We start from the raw sequence: 17,121 nt of genomic DNA, 5'->3' as shown, positions 1-17,121 counted from the left end.
ACCATGGGGGATTTAGGCAAGGCGATAGTTTTGATGGTTAAGATGAGGTATACCTATGTGTTTTTATTTTATATCTGATAACCCCCATTGGGATTACCTTAATTTTAGTGCAGTTTCCATATTTACAGTACTTTAAGTTTATTGGAATCTCCAGTCATAACTATAATGTGAACCCCAACCAAATCAAAAAAAAAAAAAAAAAAAAAAAAAAGCCCTGAAGGTTTGCCAGTTGGTACAGTTCAGGAGATAGTAAAAATTGGAACCTATGTTGCAGAAACACAAAGCCAATCAGCTTCCTTTTATCTTTATGTTTTAAAAATACTTTTAGTAAACTAAGAATTTTCAAGTTGAACGAATCATGGACTTTCTGTTTCAGTTGTTTCCTCCCATATATCCAATTTTTTGTTTGTTGTTTCCTTCGCTTTGATTTCCCGGTTATAGCTGTCTTTGGTTGCTAGGCCCTCAGGGGGATCCTTTCTACCCTGCTCATGCTGATACGTCTCCTCTTCCAGAGAGTCTCAAGTCAGTTTCATTAGAGCCATGGGTCTCCCTGATGGCAATGGTTGCTTTATTGGATTTATTTGTTTATTTATTTATTACGAGCCTAAGGCTTCACTCAGTTTTGCATTAGCCTCTTAGCTATGCCACACAGGCCCATGGGTACTTTTCTTGCTAACTGTGGGGATCAGGATCTTTGTTGTTACAGAGGCATAGCAGCAGAAACAGCATTTTGTAGCACCTTAGTGAGCCATTTTCTCAGCATGGCCACTGCTCTTCCTCCACACAAGCAACCATGTAATAGACCTGTATAATACACAGAATATCAGTTCTTCCCCTGAATGCTCTATGGAATGGAGATCGATGCCTGGTTGAGGCATACAACCAATGGTCGTAGGATAAGACTCATTCCCTGAACTTAGTGTCTGTCATGCTTCTTACTGATATCTGTACACACAATTCAGTATGAAACACACAGATAAGTCAGAGACATATGGCATAGGGCCACGTTAACAGAAGCCCCAAACTCATACAAATGGTCTGGGCCATTAGTAGTTCTATCTGGATTAGGTTCTTGCAGTTTCCCATTGACCTACATCACAGAGTATGATAATATTAAGAGAGTCCTAAAGGAGCTCTTTTGTTCTCAAAGAAGAGTAGCCATTCACAGAGGATGGCAGGGCTTTGCTCCAAAATTCTAAGGGCCTGAGCTGTAATTCATTTATTAGGGCCTCCAAACAGCATCCCTATCCACCAGTGACATTGCACGTACCATTGGTTTTACTCGATCACATAGCCCAAGTGGCAGGGCAGCTAGCATAGAAGGTTTAACCTCTTACAGAGCCTTCTTTTGTCTGGACTCTGCTAAAAATTGGCAGAGTTTTGGGTCACTCGGTAAATGGGCCATAGTAACACACACCCAAATGAGGAATATGTTGCCTCTAAAATCCAAAGAAGCCCACTAGATGTTGTGCTTCTTTTCTGGTTGTAGGAGGGGTTAGATGCAACAACTTATCCTTTACTTTGGAAGGGATATCTTGCCATGCCCCACACCAATGGACCCCTCAAAATTTCACTGAGGAAAGAGTCCCATATATTTTTGCCAGATTTCTTTTCCGTCCTCTGACCTGCAAATGTCTTTTCAGTAAGTTTTGGATAGTTGCTACTTCTTGCTTATTAGGTCCACTCAGCATAATGCAATCAATGTAATGAACTGGCATGATACCTTGTAGAAGGGAAAGGTTGTCAAGGTCCCTGCAAACTGAATTATGGCATAGAGCTGGAGAGTTGATATACCAGTGAGGTAAGACAGTGAAGATGTATTGCTGGCCTTGGCAGCTGAGCACAGAATGATTCTGGTGTTCCTTATTGATGGGGATGGGTAAAAAGACATTTACCAGACCGATGGCTGCATACTATATACTAGGGAATGTGTTAATTTGTTCAAGCAATGAAACCACATCTGGTGCAGCAGCTGCAGGTAGAGTTACCACCTGGTTAAATTTAGGATAACCCACTGTCATTCTCCAAGCTCCCTATGTCTTCTGCCCTGACCAAATAGGTGAATTGAGTGGGGATGTGGTAAAAATCACTACACTTGCATATTTCAAGTCCTTGATGGTGGCACTAATTTTTGCAATCTCTGTAGGAATTCAGTATTGCTTTTAGTTTAATATTTTCTTAGGTAGAAGCAATTCTAGTGGCTTCTACTTGGCCTTTCCCATCATAGTAGGTCAGTATGGAGCCAATGTAGGACTGGAACTGGGGAAATATCCATAGGATGGGTTCTGGGACCTATTGAGTCCACTGTGAGACACACATGAGCTATTTATGACCTCCATAAGCTCCTACTCTAACTTGTGGACCAAAGTGATGTTTTGAGTATCGTGGAATTAGTATCATTTCAAAGCCAGTCTCTACTAGTCTCTAAAAGTTCTGATTATTTCCTTTTCCTCAGTGTACAGTTACCCTGGTGAAAGGTCATATGTCCCTTTGGGGAAGGCTGAGAAAAAGATTACTGGTATAAATTTTTGGCAGTGTACTGGGTCCTTCCAGAAAAAGAATAAGCCTCTCCTTCATCAAAGGGTTTTGGTTCTGTAAACTGGCTCAAATCTGGGGATTATTTGAAAGGTTGTTACTCTCTATTTTTATGATTCAGGTTAAAGTTTTGTTCACTTGATCTAGACGTTTTCTGCTTATGCAGATTAGGTAAAAATTTAGTAGTTTTCCTATCTCTTTTACCTATAGGAACACAATGATCAATTAGCCAGTGCCATGGGTCTGTGCAAGTCAGACTATTCTGATTGCTGCTTTGACTCGGCTGGTCATTGTAGCAACAATGTTCACTCACCTTGCCTTGGGCAGTTGATTGCCAGTACTCGGCCCCTGCCGAGTACTTGGGATTGAACTACTCCCATTTCATTTAGGTTTCCCAGTTGAGGGACTGCAATTACCACCCTAAGGTCTGGCCTCAGACAGAAGAGTAATCGTTGAACTCTTCAAGGATACTGGGGCTCTGCTCACAAATTTATTTCTCACAGTTGTGGTAAAACGAATGCCTTCTAGACTCTCTCATTGTGGGTCTTAAATGACAAATCTACTCTTACATTCCAATCTCAAGGCTTTGAATCCCTTGCTTTATATTAAACCAAGTTAGGTCCTGCATGTCCAGCTTGCTTACTATGGACCACCTTTTGGTACGTGTTACGGCCAACCAACCAGATGAACTGTTAGAACCCTTTCTAACTCCCCAAGCTGCAACTGCCAATGCAGAATCTTTGCTTAGTGACTCCATATCAATAAATTTTGCCTGATTCAACTTAATGTTTCTTCCACCATTATCCTGTGCCCTTAATATCCATTCCCACACCTGTTCGCCAGATATTGGTCTGTATAAATTTGAGAACTCAAGTAGTTCTTTTGGAGTATAACTTCCTGAACATGTGGTGAAAAATAAAATAAGTAACATATATGCCATCTATCATCTACCTATTTATGAATCACTTTATAAAGGACTCCTAACATAATAATACAACCAGTTAAAATAAGGATGACATTCCCTTCTCAACTTGCTCTTATTAACACAGATGAATTATTTAATTTATTTAAATTAATTATTTAAATTCTAAGGGAAGATAGCCACCATTTAGTTAGCAATAGTATTCAAGATCCTAAAGAAGGTAGAAAAAAGTATTATTTTCTGGGTTTAAAGCACTAGGAAAGGCAGTAGGCTGTTGAAATCTCTGTACATTAGTTGTTTCTGAATGACAGTTTTGAAGGCTCAAGGGAAAAGAAATTAACCACCAATGTGGAAATACTACCAAGACAATAAATTAGCTAGGTTTCAAATTCCACAGAGACCAAAAAAATCAAAGATTTAATCAAATACACATACACACATACATGTACACACACATACACAAAACCAGATTGCCAAGGATGTGTGAATAGGCAACTTAATATGTCAATTTAGAACAAACAATAAAAAAAGAGATTGAACTCATAAAAGTGAGTTGATTTTCTTTTAGGGATAATAACAGAAAGATGGGTGTTGTTTATGGGGTGGGGGAAAAGGGAAAGAGAAAGAGGAGAAAAAAACAGAGAAGAGAGGGAGATGTAGTTTGTTCAACAGTAGTAGAAAAGTAGCCTAAATTTGTGGATTATTTAGCATTATCTCTAAAGAGAAAACCTGGAATTTTTTTCACTTGGGCATAAAATTAAATTTTGACTCTCGAAGTTATGGGATTGGAATGACAGGTTAATGGAGGTTCTACCTACTATGAGTAAACCTTATATTCACAGAATAATAGATGAAATAGAAAGCTACCTAAGAGAATATGTAGGTGAAATATCTGATTTTAGATATTGTAAATTATTTGGCTTTAGAATTTATGTTAGAGTATTACTACAGATTCTCTTAAGTTTTGTTTATTTTGTCATGGGAACTGTGAAAATTGTCACTATTTTTCAAGAAGCTCAGTTGGTTTGTTTGAAGTCATGAAGTATTAGCCGGATGGGATTGAAAATACAACTTAGTATTTGATTCCAAATTCAGCATTTTTTAGACTATAGTATTGATTATTCTCAAATTATCTCTATGATTCTGAAAATATGTTGAAAATACATCTAAATACAGGACACCTGGGTGGTCCAGTCGGTTGAGTGTTTAACTCTTGATTTCTGCTGGAATCATGACCTCAGGGTCCTGGGATCCAGCCTTACAGGTGGCTCCATGCTGGGCAGAGAGTCCGCTGAGGACTGTCTCTCTCCTTCTCCCTCTGGCCCTCTCCCACTCCTGTGCTTTCTCTCTAAAAATAAATAAATAAATAAATAAATAAATAAATAAATAAATAAATAAATAAATGACAATACATCTAAATACAATGTAACTAGTTATTTTCTCTCTCTACTTAGATCACAGACTAAGTGAACTTATAAACTGAGCCTTTATAGAAAGTACAGAAACATCTTTGTGTGAATTTTTTTTTTAATACAAAGAAATTTCCATGGAACCCAAAGTCACTAGCCAAGGTGCATATGGATTTAAATTTAGATGATGTCTCAAGTATTCTTGTAATTTAACCTTCCTTTAATGGAAAACATTAGATAGGAATTATTTTATAAAATGTTAAACTAAGGGGAAAAAGAAAGAGAGAGGCAAACCATAAGAGACTCTTAACTATAGGGAACAAACAGGGTTGCTGGAGGAGAGGTGGGTGGGGGTGGGCTAAATGGGTGATGGGATTAAGGAGGGCACTAGTTGTTATGAACACTGGGTGTTGTATGTAAGTGATGAATCACTAGATTCTATACCTGAAACCAATTTTACCATATTTATTAACCAACTAGAACTTAAATAAAAACTTGAAATAAAAAAAATAAATAAAATGTTAAACTAACATATCTTCAGTGGTTTCATTTTCCTCTGTTTTCTTTAGCAACAATTCAGAAAGTCTTCAGTCATAAATCAGATAGCAGAGTTTAAGGCTATTTAAAGCCTATAAAACTATTCTTAAAGGATTCATGAATCCAGATTACAAACAGTCACTTTCAAACTACTGAGCGAATTGATTTATTTTAAAATACCACTTTATTCCACAGATTGCTCAATAATCTTATGACATGAATAACTTCAATAAAAAAAATTGAGAGGAAGTTGGATTGGGTCCTTTTGGGGTGTGTGTGTGTGTGCATGTGTGTGTAGAGTGTGGAAAAGAATGTTTGATATTTATTGTGATCATGACACTTTCTGCCTTTCTGAAAACAATGAAAGTAATTAAGCTCTTTTAGGCATAAGAATCATTTTCTCATTTATAAAGCTGCCAATTCTTATTCTTGTGAAGAAATATTTTTAGCCTTTTTAGAAACCATATTAAGTTTGATAAATATTTGGAGAATAACATAACTTTAAAAAATAATAATGCCTTAAATTTATATGAAAATTGTTGATTAGATATATGAATTTTTGATTTCCATATTGGACTGTATAAATACGGTCCCAGAAGCATTTCATATAAAATATGTCTTATTCATATTGCTATAATATAATATATCCATTCAAGTTGCTATAACAAATTACCATAGGCTGGGTAGCTTATGAACAATAGATATTGATTGCTCATAGTTCTGGAGGCTGGAAGTGGGAGATCGGGGTGGCAACATGGTCATGTGAGAGCCCCCTTCTGATAGCAGATTTCTCATTGAATAATCACAGGGCAGAAGGGGCTAGGGATCTCTCTGGGGTCTTTCTTCTAAGGGCACTAATCCCATTCATGAGGACTCCACACCTATGGCCTAATCATCTTCTAAAGACCCCACCTACTAATACCATCACCTTTGGGGTTTAAGATTTTAACAAACAAATTTTGAGGGGACATAACATTCAGATCAGACCATAGCAATATGAAAATATCTTTTTTCATTCTCATAAGTTAGTATTAAGTCTTGATTTTTCACATTAATAATTATATCAGTCTTCTGATAATTAAAGTACAAAACATCAAACACAGTCCTCTCATTATTCATAGAAATAGTGAAGAATAATTTATAGAGGCAGGGCAGGGCAATAAATCTCTACTTTAACTTAAATATTGTTCTCTTCTTCAAATTCATGAAACTAACCAAGGAATCTTTACCCCTGAGGGTTTGTTTCTAGCACCTTGATTTCTTGTGAAATATGGTCACTGATAGAGAAAACAGTATCACAAATATGAGTCACAACCTGTCTTTTTCATACCCATTTCTCACTTTTATATAATCCCTCATAATTATTTCTTCTTCTCTCTTTTACTGTCTTTTCATATCAGATCGTGAGCCATAATATTAACTAATATTTAGTGAGCATTTGCTGAGACAGGCACTATATTATACCCTTTTCAAGTATTATCTCTTAGATCGTCTCAAAAACACTGTGGGCAAAGTAAAAATATATTACCATTTTTCAGATAGGGAAATGGGAATAATCTTAGGCAGTTTATGTAACCAGGAATACAGAGCTGGTAAGTGGTGAAACATGTATTTAAACCCAGGTCTGTCTGATGGCCAGCACATTTGCTTTTAAGCATTCTATCACTCTGACTCTAATTCAGGAACATGTCCTATGATCAAGGCACTTCTGTCTCCCAGCACACTGTATTCACTAAATCATGGTGTGTCACACTCAAAACACAATAGAGTCAAATCAGATGATGAAATGACAGCAAGAAAGTATATTTATAAATGGACCTTTTTAAAAAACACACAAGCATACACATACACATTCTGTACCCAGGAATAGAATAACTAATGCTTATTTCCACTGAAATTGATATTGTCAATAATCATTTTAACTAAGATATATTAACATTATTATTATATGTGGAAATTTATAGTTGGCACATGTTTTCTTTATACATTAATGTATTGTAGGAATTTCTACAACATTTCTATGAGGTAGAAGATGGGTATTATTCTCATTTTACATAGTGATTAAGCAGTTTTGTTGTAGGAACAAAGCTAGGAAGTAACCAAAATATCATTCAAATTTGTAATCTTATACGTAAAATTTGATGTCCTTTTCATTATGTCATATGGAAGGGTGGGAGAAAGACCTGCAAATTCCAACATAGGGAACAATCTGTGTGTTGTCAGTTTCGATTTCTAACCCTCAAATCCTTCTAATTACTTTTTTCTGTACTTAAAGTGAAATATACAAAGAAATTATACTTATTTTATTGAATACTTGACAAAAAGACCTCTCGATGCCTATGGATTTTATGTATAAATCACGCTATTCTTTTCTTAGGGAAGTTCAAAACAATGATGAATAGGGTATTCAGTAGTGTTTAACTAACACATACATAGGCTTCGGTTCATGTTCTAGATGTTTACTTGATACAATTCCTTGTATATATAACTAAGAAAAAACATTCACAAGGACAGATAGTGTTTCATCCTCTACTTGAATTATGGGACTTGCAAGGCTACTATTTCCACGTATTTGTAGGAAATCAAACTATTACTCACTGGGACTTATGACTAGAAAGATCACTTCAAATAAATGTAAGATTGTGATTAACAAAACTCTGCAAGACAAATGTCTAAATATGAATGTTTCCACTTTTGCTACAGAGTACATATAAACTGAAACTACTGAACAAGGATTGATATTCTTTACTGATGGTAGATATTACTCACAGCTTATGTATTTTACTCCCACAGAAGAGGGTTTTCAGTATATTATCAAGTAGGTGAGACTAGAGGAAGTTAAGACTTATAAAGTTATCCATTATTGCAAAACCATGCAACTGTCTACATTTTAATACTTACAACTTAAATTCTATATCTCAAATAAGTTTTCTAAAAATATTTTAATAAAATATTCTCTTATGGAGACTTGAAAGTTAAAACAAACTATTTCTAATATCACTCACTGTTTTGAAACAGAAATATGAATGAATATGTACATTTTTCATTGAATTTAAGTGTGAGATAGTTTCATAGCTTGCCACTAGGAATTGTATGCAAGTCATTGACTGAGACTCCATAATTTATATACACTTTTAAAGGATTTTATTGGATCTACCTCTTGACCTCTCTTAAATTGGTAATTTAAACTCTATTACTTTAAAAGCCAGCAAAACATGCCTGCTAGAGCTGAAGTTCAAACTTCAGTCAATAGAAGGGAAACACAGTTAGCAGATTCATGAATGTTGCTGTTATGCACAGTATAATTCAGGAAACTGTTCATTTGCATTACATGCTTTTAGTAAGTAAAACTTCCTGCTTTGATCTGTGTTGCATTTCATTTAACTTCCTGGTATCAAAAGCAACAGTTTGAAACAGGAAGCTCTTATTTATTAAGGGCCTACAGTCAAAAGAAAGCTTCTTACTTTAAAGTCAGATTTAGTAGTAAAAAAGTAAATCAAAATAGACTCTTAGAGTTTGTTCATTGTTTTTCCTTCCTCTGGAGAATAGCCTGATTTAAGTTTTATTTGTGATTCTAGAATACATTTGTGAAATATTAATATTTATAACATTTTCACTTAGAATACTGAGAACAGTTCCTGAAATATGTTTTAATATTTTAATCAAGAAAGGTTTATGTGGTAAATAATTAATGTATGAATTAAATAAAAAGTGCTTTTTTTTAAAGATTTTATTTATTCATTTGAGACACAGAGATACAGAGAGAGAAAGCATGAGCAGGGAGAGAGGCAGACTCCTTGCTGAGCCAGGAGCCCGATGTGGGGCTCGATCCCATGACCCTGGATCATGACCTGAGCCGAAGGCAGATGCTTAATCATCTGAGCCATCCAGGAGCCCCTAAAAAGTGTTTTCTTCTGGGTTAGATGAGTGAATTGAAAAAAAATTCACATTTTACAAAGTTCATTCCAATGCCATCTTTAGAAAGAGCAATAATTTAAAAATCTTTTAAAATATTATTAATTCCAAAAGTAAAACAATTTTCATAACCTTTATTTAAATTTCATATAAAATACCTGCTGTAGATTTAGAAAAGTCCATTATATTGACTTTATTTGCAAATTTATATTATTATTTTTTGTTTGTGTTCTAAACTCTATGCGAGCTAGTCATTTGATAACAAATGCATGAAAAATGAAATCCTTTCATAAAAACTTATATTGTAGATGCAAAGCTATTTATTCTGCTTCATATATAAGTTCAAAACAATGTATTTTCAAATAATATTTTCAGTAACAACAAAGTAAATCAATGATTATGATTTGTTCTTTCTGTGAAAACTCTCATGAGCTACATAATGATACCAAGTTATTAGCAGAAATTATTAGCCTATCTCCAGGTTTCAATAGTTCCTAAAATATCTAATTATCAATATCCATTTCCTTTAAAGTCTCAGATATCCATCAGCGTAGAAGAGTGGGAAGACACCAAAGACTCCAAAGAACAAAGTCATCACCGAAGCAACCACCGCAACTCAACATCCAGTGACCAGTCAGACCATCCCTTACTGCGGAGAAAGAGCATGCAGTGGGCCCGAAGACTGAGCAGAAAAGGTCCAAAACACTCTGGTAAAACAGCTGAGAAAATAACCCAGCAGCGACTGAACCTCTACAGGAGGTCAGAAAGACAAGAGCTTGCTGAACTTGTGAAAAATAGAATGAAACACTTGGGTCTTTCTACAGTGGGATATGGTATGCTCTTTAAAAATATTGTATGCTATGGACTTGTGATTCTTGCCATAGTATTTGTGTAGTTGGTTCAGATTTAGTAAGTTAAGAATCACATTTTTGTTTCACAGGTCAGTTTGAAGGAACTACTGACACATATATAATACAGAAAATTATAATGATGACAGTAAAAGTAAATGCTAAAAATATTAAGTATTTGCTTAGTTCTCTAGGCACTCTGCTGAACTTATTATATGGATTACCTTAATTTTAATTTTCTCCAAAACTTTTCCATTTTAGAGATAAAGAAACTTAGTCAATAACTTGCTAATTAGCTTTGTAATAGCATGGCTGAGATTTATATCCTGTTCTGTCATGCTCTCTCTCACACACACACACACACACACACACACACACACACTCACACTCACACACTCACATACTCTCACACACACCCAAACCACATCTTATTCTAGGAACTGGGATAATATGAATTTGAGGCATTGGCAAGTAACTAAATGTACCAGCCACAAATGAAGCAAATCCATAAAATTTGTTTAGTTTCTTGTGGTCCAGAAATAAAAGTCTACAAAAGCTTTAATTTTAAGCTCAAATAGTACTTGATTTCATATAGTGTAGATCTGCATCAATAATTAAGTTCCTGTGTTGATCTGTGATTGCCATGTAGACCAAAAAGCACAGCTTAAATAAATAATGCAAAGATAATTTTAAAATATATTCTTTACTACTCTATGAATTTTATTTAAAAAAAATTTAGTCAACTTAGAGTAAAGCCAGATGATAAAGTGGTTTTTGTTTTATATATATAACTTGGGTAAACCAGAAGCTAAGATAATACAAATTTCATGCAGGTTAAGGATAAAATGGAATGCATTCTATATTTGTCCCATCTCATCTTTATTATTAAAGTCTCAACTTGAAACAGTGTATATAGGGGGATATTTTAATTATTGAATTAGGTAGAGTTCAAAAGAAGTTAACCTGCTAGAACTATGCTAGGTGCTTTATGTGTATTTTTTCATTACTCCTCATAACCCTGAGTGGATAGGTGTCCCACTTTACCCTAAGAAATTGAAGCTTAGAGCTTAAAGACCTTGCTCAAGGGCATACAGTTGAAATGTGTTGGAGTCAGGATTCCATATGTAATTGAAATAATTATTTAGTACTTACTTAAACATAGTATAGACTCATCTGTTACCAATAATTTTAATAATCACACAAGGTCTTACATTAAAGAGTAAATTCAAAGAAAAATTGATCTTCCTTTTAAAAACTATATTAATAGCTCTTTGCTAATTTGATGACAGTATGATTGTATTTCTTATAGAACTATAGTCCTATATTTATGTATACTTTTGTTAGTTATTATTCGGCTACTTTTTCTTTTTTTGGAAAGTTCTAGTAAATGATTGTTCATCCAAGTTCCAGCTGTGTTTCATGAACATTATAACTCAAGGCTGGTCCTGTAAGCAGTGTGGCAGATAACAGTTTGACTCTAAGAGACACAAAAATGCATGAACTGGCTGCATGGGAGAATCATCAGGGAACATATTATGTTTTTGCTAATGAAACTTCTATCAGGTACCTTGCATTTAGTTATTCTCTGTGGTTTTTTTTTTTTTTTATAAATCTGTTAATTTAATTCTCACACTAACTCTTACAGAAAAGAAGAATGGATATTGTCCACCTTCTTTTTTCTCTCTCTTTTCATCTTTCTTTCTTCCTCTCTCTGTCCCATTCTAATCATCTATTCATCCATAGGTCCATCAATCCATTCTAAGGCCATGTACTAGCCACCTTTAATAACATAAAGATTATGAAAACAGGACTGGGATTTAACACATCATGAGCTTCTGGACTTCTCCATGTGTTCCTAACTCAACAATAATCCATCCATGCAACAGATAATATTGGGCTACACTGGGAATAGAATAATGACCTATTCACATAGGATCTCTGCATTTATGGAACTTATATTCTAGTATCAGTCAGTAGGCTCATTGAATTATTTAACCTCTCCAAGCCTCTTTTTATCACGGTGAAATGGAATTAGTAATGTCTGTCTTATAAGTTTATTGTGAGGGACAAGTGGGATAATGAATAACAATGTGCTGAGCCCAGAACTGGCATTCAGTTAATATCACAAATTTTTCATTTATCGATTTAAGTACTACTGTATGTACATCTGTGCTTTATACATAAAAGGAGTAGATTTTTCTTTGCCCACCTCAACCAAAACAAACAAAACAAAACCAAATTTTGTACCCTCAGGGACAATATTGCCTCCATTGAGGATGCGTGCCTTAAAACAATTATTTTGCATGTTTGTCTTCCTTCCTTGAGAGAAGGGAATATCTTACTCATCTTTTCAACTTTGGATTCCCAATATATTACACATTTCCTGACACATAGGAACCCAGTAACTGCACATTGAATGTGTGAACAAATGGAGTGCTTACAGGTGAGAAAACAGGGTCTCAAATATAAATGATTTCCTAGCCTACTAGACACTCAAGTCAGTATTTTAACTGACAACTTTTGACTCTATGTCTCCTTGTGTTTCCACTACACCACATGTTCTTTGTACATATCATCAATATTCTATATTGATTTATAGTTGACAAATGTTTTTACATACATTAAAAAAAATGCATGATGATTGATTTAACCGTAAGTCATAATCTGCTTTTTTCTGAGTTAGGTCTGGCATGCTCCAAAAGAATGAATAGATTACTTTTGACCTCTTGGATATGAGACATAAAGGAGAGGGAAAGGGAAGAGTCAAAAGATGACTTTTGAGGGTTTTCGTTTGAACAATTAAGTGTATGGTGGTGACATTCACTGAGCTTAGAGAAAGAAGACTAATATGTTGGGGTAAAGATAATAAATTTAGCTCAGTCCTAACTAGGCAATGTTGTAAAAGAAGGTGGATATCTGCTATCTGGTTCTCAAGAAAAAGAAATGAGATGTTATATAGACTTAAGACTCTAAATGCTGATAGAGCATATGGATTTTAATTAAAATCGTAGGAGTAGATGAAATAACCCCTGGTAAAGGAGGATAGGAGAACTTTGGAAAACATTTCAAGAATGTTAAGGGAAGAAGTATTTTTTAAAAACAAGAGACTGAAATGTCTAGAACCGAATTACCCAAAATATGATAGTATGCTATCAATTGGTTACATGTTTTATCATGACATTGATCGTTTATACTTTCAGAAGGCCATGTGGGGCCTGGGGTGGTCAGAGGCACTCCTCAGGCTGGTTACTTCCAGCCATAAGCAGTTTTGTCTGTTACCCCAATGTGAGTACAAATATCATTTCTTATGTGTTCTATGATGTGAAAAAAATGTTGGAAAGTATTGGACTGAGATATAGTGGGCAATGATTAATAATGTCAAAGAGTGTCGTTGAGTGATAGATCATTGATGGACCTTGGTAAAAGTAGTATTAGTTAATTGTTATGTGTACAAGCCAAATTTGAGTAGCTTGAGGAATGATATGAGGTAAGGATTTGAATACAGTGGATTTAAATATATTAGAAGGCCCAAGGTATTGGAAATTTTATGTTCTATCTCATTGCTCCACCATTTATTGCTTCTATTTCCAAAATCATGTCACCATACAAGATAGATGTGGGAACTCCAATTATTTTGTCCACATTCCATCAAGCAGGAAGGAGGGAGATTACCAGAGAAGGAAAGGTCTCTTCAATTAAAACATACTATCAAGTAATTGCACTCACCATTTCTGCTATGTCCCATTGGCAAGGAATATATCTTATTTTTGGTGGCCCAAATCTAACGTTAAAGAAGACAAGAAGAATGACTCTATTGAGAGACAACTACCTGTCTGCCACAGCAGATATTTTTTAAGAAGTTTCATTGTGAAGGAGAGGTGAGAATATGGAGCTAACTGGATGGGAAAGTGGAAAGGGAAGAGAGACTGTTTGTTTTGAAGAACAGAGAGATACGAGCATGTTTATTAAGATTGAGCCATTAATGAAGAAGTTGAAAATACAGGAAAAAGATCATAGTTGGAACCTTTTGCTTAGATAATTGGAAATGAGGAAAAATACATGTTTTAAATACAGTAAACTTGTAGGTATTTTGACAGGAAGGTAAGTAATATTTCATGTGATATTACATAACATATGTGATATGGCCAATATTATTTTCTAAATCTAAAAATTCAATTCTGGAACATATCTGGCCCCAAGGATTTGAGAGATGGAATTTGAGGACCTCTATATTTTGGTAAAATAGCTAAAGTGAAAATCTACAAATTCTGCTTGCTTTCCATTGAATTTTTTAGGGAAATTTCTTCACTATAATTTTTTAAAACTTCTCCTCAAAGTTCATGGCATTGTCTACAAACTGGCCATGTGTTTTTGAGGCATGTCACTATCGCCCTGAAATTCATGTTCTTTAACCATCAAATGAGGATAATAAAGCCTTCCTAAAGGGGTATGGTATAAAATAAAATGTATGTGAAAAAATGATTTTTAATCTGTAAGCTATACTGCAAATGTGAATAATTATACTTTATGTTCGTAACTGGCATTATTCTTCAACAATCTATTTAGAATAGTTCTATTTAGAATAGTTCTTTTTAGAATAATATTCTATTATTCTAAAAAGATATAATAATATTCTACTATTTAGAAATAATATTTCTAAATAGTTCTATTTAGAATAATTCTTCAATAATCTATTTAGAATAGTTTTCACATTCACAAAACAAAATTATTCTAACTATTGACAGATTCTTAATGATTAGCTCACAGAATGATGTACACTAGTAAGTATAAATTGGCAAGTAAGTCTTCCTAGTGTGACTGTTCCTACAGGTGTTAGCCAATTTTGACATGGATTGTTGTTTCACACTGTTGCTAAAAGATGAAATGCCAAGGTAGAAAAAAAACAAATCCTTTTAAGTGACAAAGAGATAACTACTAGTTATCCACTGGCTTTCATTACATCTATCAGAAGGTCTTAGTTTCTTTCTAAAGTAACTTTATAATTGCCTGAAATAATGGACAAATTAAACAAGTACTGTTTTTTTTTTTAAGACAATAAGGAGACTTAATTCTTCCATTCTCTTTCTTATGGGAAAGAAATAAGCAAAATTAACAAAAAGGACTGTTATTTCAACCCAAAGTTATGATAGATAAGGTAGTAGTAGTAATAATAACAATGATCAACTTCTCATATTCTTTTGTAAATCAATTATCATTTTTATGTAAGTTTTAAAAAAATTTTCCCAAAATCTTAGTCAATAAGTCAGGTACCTTTTCTAGTACAAAATTATTTACAAATTTTCCTAAAGCAAATTACCAAAGAGGGGAAAAGTACAATAGCTAGATATTTCTTCAAGATTGGTGGGGGGTGGGAGGGATGGGGTGGCTGGGTGATAGACATTGGGGAGGGTATGTGCTATGGTGAGCACTGTGAATTGTGTAAGACTGATGAATCACGGATCTGTACCTCTGAAACAAATAATGCAATATATGTTAAGAAAAAAAAAGAAGAAGAAGATAGCAGGAGGGGAAGAATGAAGGGGAGTAAATCGGAGGGGGAGAAGAACCATGAGAGATGATGGACTCTGAAAAACAAACTGAGGGTTCTAGAGGGGAGGGGGGTGGGGGGATGGGTTAGCCTGGTGATGGGTATTAAAGAGGGCACGTTCTGCATGGAGCACTGGGTGTTATAAGCAAACAATGAATCATGGAACACTACATCAAAAACGAATGATGTAATGTATGGTGATTAATATAACATAATAATAAAAAAAGAAAAAAAAAGAATGTTTTGCAGATTTTAGTACTTAGGAGGAATAATATAAGTATCTGAGGTCACTGTAACAAATTCATCAACAATTTAGCATTTCAAAATTAATTGATATTAAATTTTTATTATTTTTGAAATGTATTGTTTACCTTTTTCCTATAAAAATGAGTATAAGAATATTGATATGCAAAATCAATATACTCCCAGGATAGATTCCCAGAATATGGATGATTTTATGTTACTCTGTATTTCCAGAACTGATTCTCATGAGGAGGCAGTCAGAAACAGAAGGATACATAGATGAGCTTGTTTTATGTTAATCTCATTCTGTATATAGAATATTAATAGAAAAAAACAAACTCAATGGTTTTCTCAATAAATAAAGTAATGAAGCTTTCAAAAGGGGTAATTGTTGAGCTGATAATGATTTCTGGTAAATGGAAATATTTGGGCAATGAATTTTTCATATATCCCTAAATTAAAACTATATAGTTTTGTTTCATGGATTTGTAACATGTCCTTCCCAGAACATTAATTTTTCAATATCAATATCTTTATATAATTTAACACTGCAGTCAACTGCACTTAAACATACATATATTTTATCATTATGACTAGAAGTTCAAATGTGTGTAAGAAAAATGTGGCCAATTTGAATAAAATGAAATATTTTTTACCATTGAGAAAAAAAGTTTATTGGTTGAATGAACTTTTACTCAATATTTTTGAGAGGGCAGAGAATGGCTTCCTAATTGCATTAAAATAACAAAAAGAAACTTCCAGTTATGATGACCATTTATGTTCTCAATTTAAATAACTAGAAAAAATATAGATCAATAGTGTGCAGACTCTGGACAAAAGAAAGCATATAACTTTGTTACTTGAGGAAAAAGAATCAAATGAATTAAGACTTATACAGGCTAGAAGTCAAGGAGATGGACCCAAAATAAAATATATATACATATATATGAGCTTTTCCAGTAGAAAAATCAATCAACAGAAACAGATCCAGAAAACTGTGAATATTAAAGTAGTTATTACAGTATGATTTATATGTTCAAGATGTAGAGGAACACAGAAGCATGATAAGGAGAGAATCTAAAAATATAAAAGAGACCATACTGAACCTCCTAAAGGTCAGAATTTATAAAAGAGACCATACTGAACCTCCTAGAGGTCAGAATT

General features: G+C 34.1%; 1 protein-coding gene across 5 annotated transcripts in view; it reads left to right on the top strand.

The window, feature by feature from the left end:
• The window catches only part of KCNT2 (potassium sodium-activated channel subfamily T member 2), a 361,260-nt gene that overhangs the window by 327,014 nt on the left and 17,125 nt on the right, over nt 1-17,121 (top strand). For all 5 annotated transcript variants that reach the window (XM_028104755.2, XM_028104754.2, XM_028104753.2 and 2 more), the window contains one exon: nt 9,851-10,151. In XM_028104755.2, coding sequence (XP_027960556.1) covers nt 9,851-10,151 — 301 coding nt within the window. The remainder of the gene's footprint in view (nt 1-9,850; nt 10,152-17,121) is intronic.

This window comes from Eumetopias jubatus, unplaced genomic scaffold, assembly GCF_037043125.1.
Source record: "Eumetopias jubatus isolate StellerSeaLion01/CBP00866 unplaced genomic scaffold, mEumJub1_p1.0 scaffold_12, whole genome shotgun sequence".
Lineage (NCBI taxonomy): Eukaryota > Metazoa > Chordata > Mammalia > Carnivora > Otariidae > Eumetopias > Eumetopias jubatus.
This window is presented reverse-complemented; position numbering and strand designations above follow the sequence as displayed.